We start from the raw sequence: 18,862 nt of genomic DNA, 5'->3' as shown, positions 1-18,862 counted from the left end.
TCAGCATGGCTGCACCAAGGGGGAGAAGGATTTGTTCCTTAAGAAGGGTCTGTGTGGCTTAATTCCAGCTGTGAGATGGGCTGGCTGGGTGCTGTCCTTGTGCTGTATTGAATGGTTTGGGTGGGAAGGGACCTTTCAAGCTCACCCAGTCCAACCCCCCTGCAGTCAGCAGGGACATCTGCAACTAAAGCAGGCTGCTCAGAGCCTCAAACAACCTAACCTGGATTGGTTCTAGGCATGGGACATCTCCCTCTTCTCTGGGCAACCTGGGCCAAGGCCTCACCACCCTCAGTGGAAAAAACTATCTTCCTTCTCTCCAGTCTGAATCCACCTTCTTTTGGCTTAAACCACCAGAAATCAGACAATGCAGGACTTGTGCAAGGAGAGCTGGACTGTTTGCCCAGCCTCCCCTAACACCAGTTTATTTTAGTAATACCTCATTGTGCCTGATGGAGCTGCTTCTCCCAAGGGCACTTCAGAAAGGGGTGGATGTCTTCCTCCTGGAAATTAAGACATTCCCAACCATTGTTTACAAATGGTTTAGAAACTTCCCTGTCTGTGCAGAAACATTGCAGATGATTCCTGTCAAAAGTGACATGCCTCAAGCTGGTAGGAAATGTTTAGCTTTCACCTCTCTGGTGCCATCACTCCTGATCTGGTGTTCAGGTTCAGCTTTGGGCCCCTCAGTCCAAGAAGGGCATTCAGGTGCTGGAGAGTGTGCAAAGAAGGGCAGTGGAGCTGGGGAAGGGTCTGGAGAACAGGGCTGAGGAGGAGCAGCTGAGGGAACTGGGGGTGTTCAGCCTGGAGAAAAGAAGGCTGAGGGGAGACCTTCTGGCTCCCTACAGCTCCCTGAAAGGAGATTGGAGCCAGTTGGGGGTTGGTCTCCTCCCAAGGAACAAATGACAGGACAAGAGGAAATGGCCTCAAGGTGCACCAGGGGAGGTTTAGGCTGATTCTATGGTTCTGTGATCCTATGGGTGTAGACACTTAAGTGGAGGTTGTAGGAACCAACATTGGCCTCTTGCATTAGCAATTGACTGTTGCAGGCTCTGGTTGATGGTCTGGGAAATGGGATGAATTCTTTTTCTGGTTTATCATTTGGATTATTGTCTACCTCTGACCTTTTAAAGGACTGATTCAAAGCACGGTGAATTGACCCCAGAAGGACACAAGAAAACATAAAGGACAGACATTGAGGGCCTGGAGCAAGTCCAGAGAAGGGCAAGGAAGCTGGTGAAGGGTCCGGAGAAGCAGGGCTGGGGAGGAGCAGCTGAGGGAACTGGGGGTGTTGAGTCTGGAGGAAAAGAGGCTGAGGGAAGACCTTCTGGCCTGAAAGGAGGTTGGAGCCAGCTGGGGGTTGGTCTCCTCCCAAGGAACAAATGTCCAGACTAGAGGAAATGTCCTCGAGCTGCATCAGGGGAGGATTAGGTTGGACATTAGAAGAAACTTCTTCACTGAAAGGATTCTCAAAGCCTGGCACAGGCTGCCCAGGGAGGTGGTGGAATCCCCATCCCTGGAGGTGTTTCAGGGAGGCAGAGATGTGGTGCTGAGGCCCACGGTTTAGCCCCAGCCTTGGTAGAGTTAGAGAACAGTTGGAGCTGATCTTAAAGGTCTTTTCCAAGCAAAAAGATTCTATGCTTCTGTGAGCCTGGTGGTGTGACCCACAAGCTGGTACTGACCCCAGTGCCCCTGTGGTGCCCAAGGTGAGGGCATCAGGGGCTTCTGGTCAAGCCCCAGCTCCTGGAGGCATGTTTACATGGAATTACTCCTGAAGCACACCAGGCTGTGGTGTGTGGAGGGCTGTGTGTGTGCCCCCTGTGGAACTGGGGGTGTGTGGTTGAAAGTTTGTGCTGACAGGAGGGGGTGGTGCTGAGCTCAGCCTGCTCCCTGCCATAGCACCAATGAAGCACAGCGATGGAGACACTCACGGAAGGTTTTTGTGTAGCTTGCAGGGTTTCAGCAGGACCTGCAGTGTGCTGTGGGAAGAAGTGCTTTCAAACGAGCCTGATGGCCAAGCTCCAGGGTCACAAAGCCAAGCAAACCTGAGCCATGCTCACAGGGGTGCAGCTCATCCCGCTGGGATGTGACCTGTGGATGTTTTTCAGCGTGCCCATGACCTTGTTTTGAGCTCCTGTCCCAAGATCTGGCCTGCTGTGCGTTCATGGCTGTGCCTTCCCTGGGTACAGCCTGTGCTGGGGCTGGGGCTCGGCCAGGCTCCAGCTTGAGTCATGTTTCACATGGATGGTGTCTGCAGCTTTGTAACTACAAGACCATCTGATCTGCAGGGCTTGCTCTCTTGCTTACAGAGATCTGAGAAATGAATCTGGGGTTTAGCTGGCAACTGGGAAAGGATGTGATGGAGAAAGGTTTTCTTCAGGCTGTGGTATACACTGAAGGAGGAGCTTGGCAGAGTGTTCGAAATCCATCTCAGAAAGTAACTCCTGCACTCCCTTCATCCAGCTTCAGCAAACTGCACCCAGCCTCTCTCCAGCCTCTTCCCTTATCTATTAATCACAGAATCATAGAATGGTAGGGGTTGGAAAGGACTTCTGGAGATCAGCTCCAACCCCCCCTGCCAAAGCAGGATCACCTAGGGCAGGCCACACAGGAACACACCTGGATGGGTCCTCAAAGCTTCTAGAGAAGGAGACTCCACAACCTCTCTGGGCAGCCTGCTCCAGGGCTCCAGCACCCTCACACCAAAGAAGTTTTCCCTCATGTTGAGGTGGAACCTCCCGGGTTCCAGTTTGTATCCATTGCCCCTTGTCCTATCACAGGACACCATTCATTGAAAATATCCCTCTCTCTTGCTCTGAGCTAGTCCCACTGAGCCCTGGCAGCCCATTGCAGGAGCCCAGAGTCCATCCCCAGGCTGGCTGGCTGTGTTGGATAGCCAGCACGTTGGACACAAGCCTCAGACCACTGCTCAGCTTTGCAGGGGCCATGATGAGTTTGCTTTAAGCCAACCTTCCTTCAGGTGTAGCTATTGAGGCAGATGCTCTGATGGTCCTCTAAATAGCTTGAGTGGGGCCAGAAGAGGCCACAAAGATGATCTGAAGATGGGCTGAAAGCCAGGCTGAGAGAGTTTGGATTGTTCAGCCTAGAGAAAGGAAGGCTCCAGGGAGACTTAAAGATGGCTACAGGAAAGATGGGGAAGGACTTTGTCAGAGAGTGCAATGATGGGAAAAGGGGTGATGGTTTCAAATTAAAAGAGGGGGATTTAGACCAAATATTAGAGAGTTCTTCACTGTGAGGGCAGTAAGACACTGAACAGGTTGCCCAGAGAGGCTGTGGATGCCTCTTCCCTGGAAGTGTCCATATCCAGGTTGGACAGGGCTTTGAGAATCCTGGGCTAATGGGAAGTGTCTCTACCCATGGCAGGTTGGAACCAGATGATCTTTAAGGTTCTTCCCACCTCACACTATTCTATATTTATCCCAGTTCCACAGAAATGTGCTTTTGCTCTCTTCTCTTCCATGGTAGGCAGCTGAGGGACTGATGCCAGGCACACATCTTCTGGCCATATATTGCAGTCAGTCAGAGAAGACCTGTCAGGCTCTGCAGAACAAATCTGGGCTCCATTACCCAAGTTAGGAGCAAGAGAGAGAGGACTCAAACACTGGTGAGGAGCCAGAGCACTTGAGCTCATTCTGGGGCTGCTGGAAGATAGAGACAATTAACCAAGTGTGGTCATGAGAGGTACCTCTTCCAAGTGACCCTATGACCAAGGGCTGCTTCAACCTGCTGGTGCACAAACAGCAGCTCTTTGGCTGCAAACATCCAGCTGACCCTGACTGATCATGGTGCACAGGCTCACAGAATGTTAAGGGTTGGACATCACTGAGTCTAAGCCTCCTGCCAGAGCAGGACCATAGAATCCAGCACAGGTCACACAGGAATGCATCCAGATGGGGCTTGAAAGTCTCCAGAGAAGGAGACTCCACAACCTCCCTGGGCAGCCTGCTCCAGTGCTGTGACCCTCACAGTGAAGAAGTTCCTCTTCATGTTGAGATGGAACTTCCTGCGCTGTAGTTTATATCCACTGCCCCTTGTCCTATCCCAGGGTGCAACTGAGCAGAGCCTGTGGTGCTGAGGGATGTGGTTTAGTGGTGACTTGGCAGTGCTGGGCTAACACTTAGTGACCTTAAAGGTCTCTCCCAACGAAAACAATTCTGTGGTTCTGTGAGTGAGCTTTAAGTGCTTTGGATCAGAGCATGAAGTCTGATGCCCCCTAAAGCTGTTTCTTAACCCTGTGCTCTCTTGTGGGTAAAAAAGGCTGGAAAGACAAACAGGGCATCATGGACTCATAGAATGGCTTGAGTTAGAAGGGATCATTGTGCAAAATGTCCCCAAATAAGTCCTGCTTCTTAAGAATAGGATAGCTTGAGGTTGCAAAATGGCCAACCCCAGGTGCCTCACCGATGCCTACAGCAGCTTGGGACAAGGCGCTGCTTGCTGCCAGTGTTGCTCTGCCCTGGCTGCCTGCACCTCTGCCAAGAGAAACTCTCCCCTACACCCTGTCACATTTGCCTCCTGCTGGAAATAGTTCCTCAGGCACATAAATACTGCTTTGATAAGGGCAGCCCTTACCTGTGCTTGATAAGGCAGAGGCTGCATTAGTGCAGTGCTGATAAAAGCTTCCGGAGGAGGAGGTGATTTGATGAGGCCATGGATGGGGTGGCCAAGGCAGGTGGGTTGATGCAGGTCATCATTCAGTGTGTCCTGTGGCTCATTCTTCTCCAAATAATCCCTTTTCTTCTGCTTATTCCTGGTGGGAAGGGACAGGCTGGGGATGACCAGCAAGGTGATGACCAGAGTAGGTTGCTGTAGTTGGGCATCAGCCACTTGCTGCACATCACAGAATCACAGAATGGGTTCAGTTGGAAGGGACCATGAAGATCATTTAGTTCCAACCCCCCCTGCCATGGGCAGGGACACCTCCCACTAGCCCAGGTTGCTCAAAGCTTCATCCAGCCTGGTCTTAAACACTGCCAGGCAGGAGGCATCCACAAGTTCTCTGGGCAGCCTGTTCCAGCGTCTCCCCACACTCACTGGAAGGAATTTCTTCCTAATGTCCAGTCTCAATCTGCCCTGCTCTAGTTTAAAACCATTACCCCTTGTCCTATCACCACAGGCCCTTAGAAATAGTTCTTCTCTAGCTCTCCTGTAGCCCCTTTCAGGTACTGCAAGTCCACTACAAGGTCTCCCTAGAGCCTTCTCCTCCAGGCTGAACAGACCCAACTCATGGAACCCCAGAATGGCTCGACTCCAATCACAGCTGGAGTCAGCACTGGAGCCACACACCAAACCACCCCAAAACCCACCTGCTCCCTGCGACTTGGACCTCAAACAGCTCCTTTCTTGCTCTGCTTCGTGTTTATCTGGTGTGGGACAGCTGCATGAGTTGTGTTTGCCAGGAAGGAGGAGGCTTGGGCTCCAGCAGCTCCAAATGCTGCGTGTCAGGAGCTTGGTTACGCTTCCTAATCGATGGTCCTCGAAGGCGAGCGTGAGAAAGCAGATTGTGAGTTTCTGTTTCATCAGCTGAAAGAGTTCTCCTCGGTGAGACTTTGCAGGCCAGCTCGCAGGAAGGGTTTGCAAAGCCTCTTAATTTAAGAGAGGCCATAAAAAGCAGGAAGGAAAAGCCAGCAGAGAAAAGCAAATTAAGTCCCAAAGGGGGCGAGGGGGAAGCTTTTTGTGATCTTGATTTTGAGAACTAGGCAGGAATCCATCTGGTTCTAGGCTTCTGAGAGGAAAATGAGGTTGTGGGGTTGGTTTTGCACAGTCTGAAGCCTTGTGGTCTCTTGCTGCCTTTGAGATGAGAATAAGGAGACCGTCCCAGGAGCAGCTTTTTGTGCAACAGAAACAAAGAAACGAGGAGCAAGCCGGAAGGCAAAGAGTGTCCTGGTCTCAGAGAGGAAAATACCTTCTGTGTGTTTGCCACAGAGCCACTAACTGCCACCAAGCACAGCTCTCCAAAGCCTGCATAGAGCTTGGTGGAAAGAGCTGAGGGACATCCATACCTTCATCTCCATGATCTTGGGCTGGTAGGGGTTAGGGTAGTGAGAGCACTCTGCTGTCCTTCAGGAGGAGCTTGTTAATCCCTATGAATGCTGCTGGTCACCTGTGACTTTGTAACACAGCTAAACAGATGTAAAGTGAGATGCCACCATCAGCAGCATCCTACTCCCTCAGGGGCAAGGAGCTGGTGACAACCAGGATCCCCTAACAGGCCATCTTCTGGATGCTCAGCAAGAGATAAAGGGTGGGGGGCAAGAGGATGAGGCCAGACTCTTCTCAGTGGTGCCCGGAGACAGGACAAGGGGCAATGGGCACAAACTAGAACCCAGGAGATTCTACCTGAACAGGAGGAGGAAGTTGTTTGGTGTGAGGGTGCTGGAGCTCTGGAGCAGGCTGCCCAGAGAGGTTGTGGAGTCTCCTTCTCTGGAGAGCTTCCAACCCCCACCTCCCCCCCCAGCCATTGTGCTCCTGGGCAAGCTGCTGTGGCTGCCCTGCTTTAGCAGGGGGTTTGGACTGGATGATCCTTAGAGGTCCCTTCCAACTCCATCATGCTGGGACTCTGAGGCTTCCCTTGAAATAACCATGTGAGTCTGGGAACTGGTTGTGTTTTACTTTATTTTCAGATTATAAATTGGGGAGCAGTTAACATTACATTAATGCTGGCAGCAAAATTCCTTCTTTAATAGATAATTTGCAGTTATGATTTTGGAAGCAGTTTCCCCCACGTGCATGTGCTTGCATGGGGTGGAAGGAGCAGTGCCAGAAGTGCTCAGGGTGGCTGCTGAGGCTTTTGAGGTGATGGAAGCACTGGGAGCTTGCTGGAGTCTGCAGTTCTTCATCTGGTGGCAGGATAAAACCTCAAAGGCAGCATCCTGGAGTTTTTCATTCAGCCCAGTTTTTATCAATGGGAGTTTTGCCTTCAGAAAAACTTAAGCCTTGGACTTTTTACTTTTTTCCCCCTTTTTGAGCAGGATCTGGTTTTTATTTCTCTGAGCTGCTCATTTTTACAAGGCTTGGGAGGTGTTTTCTGCTGCGCACCACTGGCAGACATTTGCTTCCAATTAGTATTTATTGGATTATTTTAGCCAAATGTAAGCTTTGTGTTGGAGCCCCTCAACGTGCACTTGGGTATTTCATGGAATCATGGAGTCAAAAATGGTTGGGTTGGAAGGGAGCTAAAAGGCCCATCTAGTTCCAACCCCCCTGCCATGGGCAGGGACACCTCCCACCAGCCCAGGCCTCATCCAGCCTGGCCTTGAACACCTCCAGGGAGGGAGCAGCCACAACCCCCCCTGAGCAACCTGTTCCAGTATCTCACCACCCTCACTGGAAAGAATTTCTCCCTGTTCTCCAGTCTAAATCTGCCCTCTTGCAGCTTCAATCCATTCCCCATCATACTGTCACAGCTAGCCCTTGTAAAATGTCCCTCCCCAGCTTTCTCACAGGCCCCCTTCAGGTACTGGCAGGCTGCTCTAAGGTCTTCCTGGAGCCTTCTCTTCTCCAGGATGGTGAGGGTTCTTTTTCTGCTTGGCTTTCCATCCCCTTCAGTCTGCTGAAAAGCTGGTGCAAGGCAGCATCACTTGAGACCTGCCCTGAAACAGATTAAGCTGGTTTAAGGAGAGTTAAGCAGATTAGGGAGATTAGAGCAGATGAAGCAGCTCACAGCCTCTTACACAAGCTTCTCTTTCTCCCCTTGGTATGAGCATGGCTCTGACTCGCATGGCTGGAAACAGCAGCAGCCAGCACGTGTCCCTAGGCTGCATCCAGCTTTCTGCTGCTCTTCCTGATGGCTGGAATTAGCCCCTGCCTAGTCCAGTTGGTAAAGCCTGGCTCAGGTGGCCGTGGCAAGATGAGCAGTGGGTAGTGTTGGGTGGCTGATTGACACAGCTTTGGGAAAGCACAAAGGGAATGTTCTGTAGGGAAACTTCTGCAGCATCTTCATCAGTGAGCTGGGACCTGTGGCTCACACACAGTCAGGTTGTGCTGCCATTCAGCGAGACCTGGACAGGCTGGAGAGCTGGGTGAGGGGAACCTCAGGAAAGTCAACAAGGGCCCCTAGGGAGGAAGAACCCCCTGCACCACTACAGCTGCTGGAATGCAGGTCTGTGGAGGAGTATCTGGCAGTGCTGGTGGACAACAAGTTGTCCCTGAGTGTGCTTGTGGCCAAGAAAGCCAATGGGATCCTGGGGTGCATGAAGAGCAGTGTGGCCAGCAGGTTGAAGGAGGTTCTCCTACCCTTTACTTGGCCCTAGTGAGGCCACAGCTGGAGCGCAGGATCCAGTTCTGGGCTCCGCAGTTCAAGAGATTGCAAACTGCTGGAGAGAGTCCAGTGGAAGCTACAAAGCTACTGAGGGGCCTGGAACATGTCTGTGAGGAGGAAAGGCTGAGAGCCCTGAGACTGTTGAGCCTGGAGAAGAGCAGCCCCAGAGCAGAGCTGAGCAATGCTCAGCAAGAGCTAAAGGGCTGGGGCCAAGAGACTGGGACCAGGCTCTTGTCAGTGGTGCCCAGTGACAGGACAAGGGGCAGTAGGCACAAACTGGAACCCAGGTGGTTCCATGAGAACAGGGGGAGAAACTTGTTTGGTGTGAGGGTGCTGGAGCCCTGGAGCAGGCTGCCCAGAGAGGTTGTGGAGTCTCCTCCTCTGGAGAGATTCCAAACCCACCTGGCCCTTGTGATCCTGGGCAAGCTGCTGTGTGTGACCCTGTCTTGGTTGGACTGGATGATCTCCAGAGGTTCCTTCCAGCCACCATCATGCTGGGATTCTATAAAACCATGTGGAAAACAGGTGTTTTAATGGCAGCTGAGTGCCTGACCTGGGGTTCTACCCCAAAAACTTTGCCATGGGAATAAAGGACCAATGAAAATCTGGATGCCCAGCTGAACTCTTGCCCAGTGCCTTTCTCCCACTCTGAATGACCGAGCTTGTTCTGGGAGAAAACCTCCTGAAATGAACACGGACCTTTGTGGACAAGGGTAGCTGCATTTAAGTGAGAACACCCATCCTGGCCCCTTGGCTGAAGGCCCTGCCCAACCTGTCTGGGTAGTTGTGGAGCTGGGTTTATCACAGCTTGCTTGAAATCAATCAGGACTGATTGTCCCAGGAGCAGTAAGTGCTGCTGGGCTGATGTAACACCTAATGAGAAGCAGACCCACAGCCTTATTTTTGAGGAAATAACAAATCTGCTTTTACAGGAGCAGAAATGCAGAATGCTTGGCAGTGGCTCACCATGGAGAAGCAGGAAAGTTCAGCTGGTTGGAAACCAAGGAGAGCTGCACATGTTGCCCAGGATTTAACTGCAGGTCAAGCCTGAGTTCCCCTTTTCCTGCTGCATACCTCCATTTTCCACAGCACCTATAAAACATTATCACAGAACTACAGGTTTGGAAGGGACTTCTGGAGATGATCAAATGCAGGATCACCTAGGGCAGGTCACACAGGAACACATCCAGCTTGGTTTGGAATCTCTCCAGAGAAGGAGACTGCACAACCTCTCCGGGCAGCCTGCTCCAGGGCTCCAGCACCCTCAGAGTAAAGTTGTTTTTCCTCATGTTGAGGTGGAGCTTCCTGGGTTCCAGTTTGTATCCATTGCCCCTCATCCTACCACACAACACCACTGAAAAGAGCCTGACCCCTTCTTCTTGGCGTCCACCCTTCAGATCTTCATAAGCATTAAGAAGATCTCCATTCAGTCTTCTCTTCTCCAAACTAAACAGCCCCAGGTCTCTCAGCCTGCACACTGCACATCCCAGCACAGACTCTCCATCAATGTCATGCTAAAACCTATAAACCTCAGGGGTTTCTGCATTTTCTTCTCTTCCAGGACAATGGGTTTGCCCAAAGCAGAAGGCCCTCTGGGGCTGGTGGCAGCCCCATGGACAACAAGCAGACGGTGAATGTTCAGCAGCAGCAGCAGCAGCCAACCCGGCTCTACACGAACAGCAGCTCCGAGTCTGCTCTGCCAGGGCAGCTGAGTGGGCTCCACATTTCTCCTGCCCACAGGTAGGATGAGAACATGGTTCCTGCTCTGGGGCCTGCTGCTGTTCATGAAAACTTGGTTTCAAGGGGGTGTGTTGAGGTTGTGGTGCTTTTGGAGCTCCAGAGCTGCTGGGTTGAGCTCCTGCTCTGTTAGTTGAGTGTTGGGAAGGAAAAAAAAAACACACCAAAAAAAGGTATTTTGGAGATACCAAGTTGTGAGCAAAATGGCCACATGTGTATGGATGTAGCAACTGCAACACTAAGTTTATGATGCTGAAGCAACAGTCAACCATTTATCTCTCAGATGGAGGCCTCAGCCCTGGAGGGGTTTCAAAGCTGTGGAGATGTGGTGCTGAGGGCCATGGTTTAGTGAGCACTTGGCAGTGCTGGGTTGATGGTTGGATGATCTTAAAGGTCTTTTCCAATCAAAAGGACTCCAAGGGTGAAGGTGCTGGTTTCCCAGAGCTGCACAAGATCCTTCTTATGGGTGTGGGTAGATTGGTGGCATCAGATCCAGTCTCTAAACTGGGATGAATGCCAAGGAGTGTCAGAAGTGTTAGCATCCTGATTCTTCACAGCTTATGTTGGAGGCAGGATACTTCCATAGGATTTTTACCCTCTTAGGAATGGGGATCACACTTGTACAGACCCCAGAGCAAAGTCTTGGTTTGGAAGCTGGGGGCACCAGAGGAGAAAATGGACCTCACTCAACTTGAGATGTTTATAAATGCAGGATCTGCTCAGTGCAGCTGTCCAGGAGGCTGGGAAATAAATAATGCTGGTAGGAAAGAAAAAGCTTTGGTGGAGCCAAGAAGGGCCTGGGAGGACTTTGAGACAGGCCAGGTTGTGGACTGCAATGCTTTCACAAGGCTTCTGATGATGATGATTTATGGTCCTCCAGGCTGGCAAAAGGCTCTGCAAGAGACTCACGGCTCTGCTGAACACAGAGAGCAAAGAGAGTTTCTCCTCAGCCCAGGAACTCTGTGCTGCATGAATTCATGTTCCAGCCATGCTGTGAGCCAGAGTATTCCCTGTGCTGCTCCAGGGGAGCTGGAAAGAAGAGAACCACGCAGAAAAATACGGAGGAGAAAATCTGATGTTTTCAGGGTGTGAGCCAAAAGCCAGGAGATTAGCTGGAGTGGAATCAGGTCAAAAGTGTGTCCTCCAAGCCAGGCTGGATGGGCCAGAAGTGGCCTTTTTGGGCTGAAAATGTGTGAATTGCTGTAGGAGGGGGCTGGAGCCAGGCAGGCAGGCACTCAGAGAGGATTTGGGCTGGTGGGGAGTCACGGGGGTGGGCTCTCTCCTAGGGCACCAGCACTTTGCCCCTTGTTTCAGGAGGCTGAGGATGAAGGAGAATCATAGAATCAATAAGGTTGGGAAAGACCTCAGAGAGCAGAGCTGCCCAGCACTGCTCTGCCCACAAGGACTGGGACCACCCATCTCAGAAACCAGAATTTTGGCTTTCTTTCAAAAGTGAGTTTTGTTTGGGGTTTCTGGTGGGGTTTTTTTCCCCTCCTTTGTTTCTTTTAAAATGAATTTTATTTCTTTGATTTTTTTTTTTTCATTTTAATCTTTTTTGAGGCAGACAGGAATGTGATGCTGGTGGAGGACATGAGCCAGATGATGGCTCAGATGTGTTCAGATGGGCTTCAAGGGTCTTCAAATGGACCTTAAAGATCACCAAGCTCCAGCCCTCAGCCGTGGGCAGGGACACCTTCCATGACCATGACCTTGATGATCTTCTCCTTTAAAAAAGAGAGGAGCCCCTTGTCCCAAAGCTCTGCTGTGCTGTGAGGCCTCAGTGGAGCACAACTGCTCTTGAATTCAGCTCTACTCCTCAGCAGGACACTTAAACATCCACCCCAAATGATTTTGATTCCAAACTGGATTCCAAATTCCTGTTTTGCTGTATTGAATGAACTGGAATAACAGTTTAAATGACTGTTTGTTGTCTCTTGAGCTCCCTCACGTTGCATAGAGACAAGGAGCAGCTTCAGGTGTGGATACTGAAGGTCAGCATGTGATGGGGGGGGAGTTATGGGGCTGCTCTTGTGTCCCATCCTTGATGCAGAGCAGCACAGGAGGTGTTTTTCTCATTTAAGCTGTGGGCTGTGTCATACACTCATAGAATTGTTTAGTTTGGAAAAGGTCTCTAAGATCATCCAGTCCAACCATTAACCCAGGTCACCACTAAACCATGTCCCACAGCACCATGTCCACAGAGCTTTGAAACTCCTCTGGGCATGGAGACTCCACCACTGCCCTGGGCAGCCTGGGCCAGGCCTTGACAACCCTTTTGGGGAAGAAATTGTTCCTCATGCCCAACCTACACCTCCCCTGGAGCAACTTGTGGCCATTTCTTCTTGTCCTATCACTTGTTCCTTGGGAGAAGAGATTGACCTCCACCTGGCTCCAACCTCCTTTCAGGGACTTGTAGAGAGCAATGAGGTCTCACCTCAGGCTCCTTTTCTCCAGGCTGAACACCCCAGGTTCCCTCAGCTACTCCTCACTAGCCCTGCTCTCCAGACCCATCACCAGCTTCTTTGCCCTTCTCTGGACCTGCTCCAGCCCCTCAATACCCTTTTTGGAGTGAGGAGCCCAAAACCGAACCCAGCAAGGTGTGGCCAGTACAGGGGGACAGTGCCTGGGAAAAAGATCTCTTACTGCAGTCACCTTCAGAAAGGCTGACTTCAGAGGAGACAGCTGTGGGTGGTGAGGGGATTTGCTGTCCTGCCTGTGCTTGGCAGCAGTCCCTGCTGTCCCCTTGCTGCATGCCCTGACAGTAGTGGGAGGGCTGGGAGGGTCCCCTGGCCCTCCGTAATGAGTGAGATTGCGAAAGAACAGACTGTTGTCCCCATCTTGTCAACCCACCCCACCTGTGGCACAGCACTGTGTGGTGCTGCCCTCCTTCCCAAAGGCAGCTGGTAGCTGGGCCAGCCCCGTGGTTGCTCAATCCCAGCTGACTGGGAACGGGTTCGACTTCAGTGGCTGTTCCTGGGACAGACATAGCTCCAGGCAGAGACTCCCATGGGAATGGTGAGGTGTTTAATGACTCTGTGGGAATGGGGAGGATTCCTACCTCCCTGACGAGCTGACAACTGCTGTTTATATTTGACTTGAGCCTTTCTTGCTCTTCTTTCAAACAGCCTTGACCCCTTGAAGTCTCTCCCACGAAACAGAAATGGGATTGATGTGGAGTCAGATGTCTACAAGATGCTTCAGGACTATGAGAAGCCTGTCTCAGAGCCCAAGCAGTCTGGATCCTTCCGATACTTGCAAGGCATGTTGGAGGCTGGTGAGAATGGTAAGGAGCTCGGCAGCAAGTCCCCTACACCTCTCCATGACCAAGGCACTGCAGTAGGGCTTGAGTCATCACCTGGTCCCTCTGAACCCACCAAGCTGCTATTGCAGGCTTAGCCTTCTTCTCCTTCCCTTGCTGGGGATGCTGCTGAAGCCCCTAGAGGTGATGGGATGGGTTTGGACACTCTTCTGCTCTGTCCTTTTACCACCCCATTGCCTTGGTGCTGAGGCAGCTCAGCTCAATAGGAAGGCTATAGAATCATAGAATAGTAGTGGTTGGAAGGGACCTTTGGAGACCATCCACTCCCACCCCCTTGCTGAAGCAGGGGCACTCACAGCAGCTTGGCCAGGATAACAATGTCAGGTGGGCTTTGAAAGTCTGCATAGAAGGAGACTTCAGAGAAGGTTCTTCTCTGGGCAACCTGCTCCAGGGCTCCAGCACCCTTAAAGTAAAGAATTTTCTTATGTTCAGATAGAACCTTGTGGGTTCCAGTTTGCACCTGGTGCCTCTTGCACCCTCAAAGTAAAGAAGTTTCCTCTCATGTTCAGATGGAACCTTCTGGGTTCCAGTTTGTGCCTCTTGCGCCCTCAAAGTTAAGAAGCTTCTCCTTAAGTTCAAGTGCAGCTTGAAGGTCCAGGCTCCCTGTGAGGTGGAACACCCAGCTGGCAGGTTTCAAATGAGGGCTTCAGAAGCTCAGGCATCTGGAGGCTTAGCCAATTTTCTAGTTGACTTGAGCATCGTGTGAAAGCTGGGTTTGCAAACAGCTCCTGCAGCAGCTGCGCTCCCGGGACGGCTTTGGAGATGTCACGGCCAAAGCAGTTGTGTAAGAGCGCCGGTGCAGAACCAGCCTCGGCAAATGGCATTTGCATAAGGACGTGGGATGGTCCTCAGCGAGGCAGGGATAGAGATCAGGAGCTCTTGGCTCACTTCTCAGGTCTGTCACAGCTTCCTGTCTGCGCTGTTAATGTGGGAAGGAGCCAGTTCCGAGCATTAAACAACCACGTCCCCAAACCACATTTCAGCTGCTTCTTATTTGCCTTTCAACCTTGAGACCATTGGGACTTTCACCTTCAAACTCTCAGGCTTCACTTTACAATCATTAGGGCAAGGTTCTTCCTTCTGCTTCCTTCTAACAGCCTCGTACTTTTGGATCATGTGAATCGAGGAACTTAGTTGTGATGGGAAAATCCCAGTGGCTGCAAATCTCATCATGAAGCTGCGAGAGGCAGCGAGGCAGCCTCCTGCTCCTCAGCGTCTCTGTATGTGGCGTGATGGAGAAGGAGGGGACACCTTCTTTCTCTGCAACTCCCTGAAAGGACGCTGGAGTGAGGTGGATAGCGGTCACTTCTCCCAAGGAACAATTGGTAGGACAAGAGGAAGTGTCCTTGAGCTGCACCAGGGGAGGTTTAGGTTGGATATTAGAAGAAGCTTCTTCACCGAAAGGGTTCTCAAAGCCTGGCACAGGCTACTCAGTGAGGTGGTGGAATCCCCATCCCTGGAGGTGTTTCAGAGAGGCAGAGATGTGGTGCTGAGGGTCATGGGTTAGCACCAGCCTTGGTGGTTACAGAATGATTGGACTGAGTGATCTTAAGGATGGTTTAGTTGATTAGGTGGGTTGGATTGGTTGATGGGTTGGACGCGATGATCTTGAAGGTCTCTTCCAACCTGGTTTATTCTGTGTATTCTATGTAAATGTCTTTTCCAGCCAAAAGGATTCCATGGTTCTATGATATTGTGTGACTTGAAGGATACTGCTTCCCATTTATCATAGTATCAGTCAGGGTTGGAAGGGACCACAAGGATCATCTAGTTCCAACCCCCCTGCCATGGGCAGGGACACCCCACACTAGATCAGGCTGGCCAGAGCCTCATCCAGCCTGAGCTTAAACACCTCCAGAGACAGCACCCCAACCACCTCCCTGGACAACCCATTCCAGGGCTTCACCACTCTCATGGTGAAGAACTTCCTCCTCACAAGCAGCATGACTGTGGGGAACATCTGAGCATCAAGCTTCCACCAGCTGTTCTCAGTGGTGCTTGGGCACGTCTGAAAAGCATGATGTAAACACTACAGCCCCTTCAAGGCTGGCAGGAAACCTGATGTTAATTTCAGGTTCCAGATGTACCTTCAGATCCCTCACCGAGCACCAGCCGTCCCAGTGAGGTGCCTGCTGCACCCCCAGGTCTCCTCATTAGGAAGAAGCAAATGGGAAGTGACTGTGTTAAGCCCAGTTAATAACCCTGCTGCCTGCCTGCCTCCTCCATGCCAGGGAAAGGAACAAACGTGGAGCTTTGCTGCTGCCTGCCCCTGCACCCCAGGGCAGAAATGAGGTGTGATGGGTTTAAACCAAAAGACTGGAGAAAAGGAAGACATTTGTTCCACTGAGGGTGGTGGGCCCCTGTCCCAGGTTGCCCAGAGAGGTGGGAGATGGAACTATTCCAGGTCAGGTTGTGTGGGGCTCTGAGCAACCTGCTCCAGTTGCAGATGTCCCTGCTGACTGCAGGACCGGATGAGCTTGCAACCTAAACCGTTCCAAGCTGCGCTAGGCAGCAGGGATGTGTGACTGGCTGCAGGCACAGCCCCACTCATGCCTTGGTCATCACAACTTTCTGTTTGTTTCATAAAGGATGAGAAATTAAGTGAGAAGCATCTCTCTTGGCATAAAGCTCCCTGATCCTCCAGCACAGTTTTAATCCCTGGGAGTGTTCCTGCTAGGTTGTTTTACAGCTTGCATCCCTCCTCCTTTTTCCTTAAGCCTCAAATCATACATTTTGGCCCGAGCCTGCTGTGTGTTGTCCTTTTAAAGTCAAGATCTCCTCTCCTGAGGAGCTAAGTGTCTCAAGCAACAGCCTGGTTTATATGGCAGCTGTTTCTCCTGGCTGATGTATTTTCTTCAGCGTTGCCAGCCTCATCCCATGCCCATAAGCAGCTTCGTGCCAAGGATCTGGTGGAAGCTGGAGGACCCATCTCTGTCGGTGCACTTGGCATGGGAAGGATGAGCGCTGCAGCCACAAATGGAGGCAGTGATGGTTCAGATTATGGAGTTAAAGCATCTCACTGCCTTGCAAGGACCATAAATTACTCTGAGGCTGTGGGCTGGTAAATGGAAGGAAATGGTACATCGTTTGGGCAGATGGGAAGCAGCCCTCTCAGCAGGGCTGGGTTTGCTGCAAATCTCCTTTGGTTGTTTTGGTTTGGTTTGGTTTTTTTCACCTCTCTCTCTCTCCTAAGTAGCTTGTCCAAGGCTCTGAGACAGTGACAGCTTCACTGCTGCATGCTGGCAGATGAGTGTGTCTGGTCCAGGCGTGCCCTATCTCACGCTGGAGGAGCCAACAGCTTGAGCAGTTGTTTTGTTTTATTCCCAGCAAGGCAGCAGAAGGACTCCACAAGGGAGTCCTTGGAGGACCCCTGGGGTGGAGCAGCCCCAGTTGGCTCCTGGGCAGGCTGACTCACACGTCCTGAGGCTCCCAGCATCTCTAGTCTATCTTGGGAAAGTGAGGTTTGGAGGGAAATGAGTCCTTTTGGGTTTATTCCTTTGGATAGAATGTTTGGAGCCTTGGTCTCTGGATTAGAGTCATGGCTGGAGATGGGGTCTGCTGTGTGAGGAAGCCTAGTGCACCCCAATGGTAACCCCAGGCTGTTGGGGTTGGGTGTGCTCCCACCTTCCCAGACCAGAACAGTGGAAGGTCCCAAGACACACTGGGTGAGGGAGCAGAGCTCTGTCCATGGAATGAAGATCTCCAGAGCAATGCCCTTCAAGAGGTACCCTGTGAACCTGCACAGGATCAGTGAGCAGCCACCAGCAATGGGGCACCGGTCCCAGGTGCAAATAACTCACTTTGGGAAAGGCAGGGACATTCCTGGAGCCATGGGTGGCACCTCAGGGCAAAGCCCAAGTGGAAGTTTCCAGAACCGGTGCAGCGCATATGGCCAGCTGGGGCAGAAAGGAGCTTGGGCTGCTGCTGAGACCTTCTGAGCATTGTGGGCTTTAAGACTGAGCATGAGCTGAAACAACAGCCTGGAAGGTCAGGGAGCAAGAGAAGCCTGAACACTGAAGAATGTCTTGTTCATCCAAGAGCTTCTCTGCTGCTTTTCCAAGCTCTGTCAGCTGATGGGAGGAAAATGCTTTGCCCTCCTTCATGAGCTTTTCCTTCCTGTAACCTTAAAGCCACTGCAGAGGAACCACAGATCAATAGGGACCCAAAAGAACAGTCAGCTGTGAGCCACAAGAATCCACACAATGAATGCTGGGAGCTTTTAAGTGTCCCAGTGGTGGGGAGTAAGCATGCTTGTGTTGTCCAGAGTATGAGGGCAGATGTTAAATCCCATGCTTGGACCTTTATGAAAGGAGGCTAAGTGCCCAGAAGACCTTCTCTTCTGTCACACTGTTTTGTAATAGATGGTTTGAGGTTAAATGAGTGTTGTAGGAAGAAAAGTGTCTGTAACTCTGTTCTTGTTTGGTTTAATTTGCCCAGCTCTCCAACAGGCTTTTGTCTGTGTCTCTGTGACTGATGGTGGATCTGCCAAGCACACCTGAAGTGTTGGTGTGATAGATCTTCTTCTTTCTGGAGCTTTTGTGAGATTTCTGATCTGTATCTTTCTTAATTCACTCAGTAGCATTGCAGACAAATTCATTTCCCACCTCTGGATTAATCATGGAATGGTCTGGGTTGGAAAGGACCTCATCTAGTCCAACCTTCTTGCAGTAAGCAGAGACATCTTCAACTAGACGAGGTTACTCAAAGCCTCATCCAGCCTAGCCTTGAGCATTTCCAGAGAAGGGCCAACAAGGCTGCTTTGCCTTTGGAGAAGGTGAAATAAAAGCCCTGGGGGGGACAAGTGTTCAACCTGTGTCTGTTTAAAATCCTTGGCAGGTGAAAAACTCGACAGACTGAGCAACCCCCGGAGCATCAAGTCCCCAGTGTCAAAGCTTGGGGGGACCATGGCTGGGCTGCAGATGCTCCCCGAGTGCACTCGCTGCGGCAACGGCATCGTGTAAGTGTCTGCTGCCGAACAGCCACCGCCGGGGTGGGGCGGCAGCACCGGGGCCTGGTGCGGTGGGATGGGAGCACCGGGACCTGGCTGAGTGGGGATGGGAGCACCGGGACCTGGCTGAGCTGGGGATGGGAGCACCGGGACCTGGCTGAGTGGGGATGGGAGCACCGGGGCCTGGTGCGGTGGGATGGGAGCACCAGGACCTGGCTGAGTGGGGATGGGAGCACCGGGACCTGGCTGAGCTGGGGATGGGAGCACCGGGACCTGGCTGAGCTGGGGATGGGAGCACCGGGACCTGGCTGAGTGGGGATGGGAGCACCGGGACCTGGCTGAGTGGGGATGGGAGCACCGGGACCTGGCTGAGCTGGGGATGGGAGCACCGGGACCTGGCTGAGCTGGGGATGGGAGCACCGGGACCTGGCTGAGCTGGGGATGGGACCAGCGGGACCTGGCTGAGCTGGGATGGGACCACAGGGACCTGGCTGAGCTGGGGATGGGAGCACCGGGACCTGGCTGAGCTGGGGATGGGAGCACCGGGACCTGGCTGAGCTGGGGATGGGACCACAGGGAC

At 51.9% G+C, this 18,862-nt stretch overlaps 1 protein-coding gene across 1 annotated transcript in view; it reads left to right on the top strand.

The window, feature by feature from the left end:
• Nucleotides 1–18,862, top strand: part of PDLIM4 (PDZ and LIM domain 4) — a 67,868-nt gene that overhangs the window by 45,535 nt on the left and 3,471 nt on the right. Inside the window, exons 4-6 of the mRNA XM_009896906.2 lie at nt 9,840–10,018; nt 13,141–13,298; nt 18,171–18,291. Of these exons, the coding sequence (XP_009895208.2) occupies nt 9,840–10,018; nt 13,141–13,298; nt 18,171–18,291 (458 nt within the window). The remainder of the gene's footprint in view (nt 1–9,839; nt 10,019–13,140; nt 13,299–18,170; nt 18,292–18,862) is intronic.

Source organism: Dryobates pubescens, chromosome 16 (genome assembly GCF_014839835.1).
Source record: "Dryobates pubescens isolate bDryPub1 chromosome 16, bDryPub1.pri, whole genome shotgun sequence".
Taxonomy (NCBI): domain Eukaryota; kingdom Metazoa; phylum Chordata; class Aves; order Piciformes; family Picidae; genus Dryobates; species Dryobates pubescens.
The sequence above is the reverse complement of the archived record's forward strand: the minus strand, read 5'-3'. Positions and strand labels throughout refer to the sequence as shown.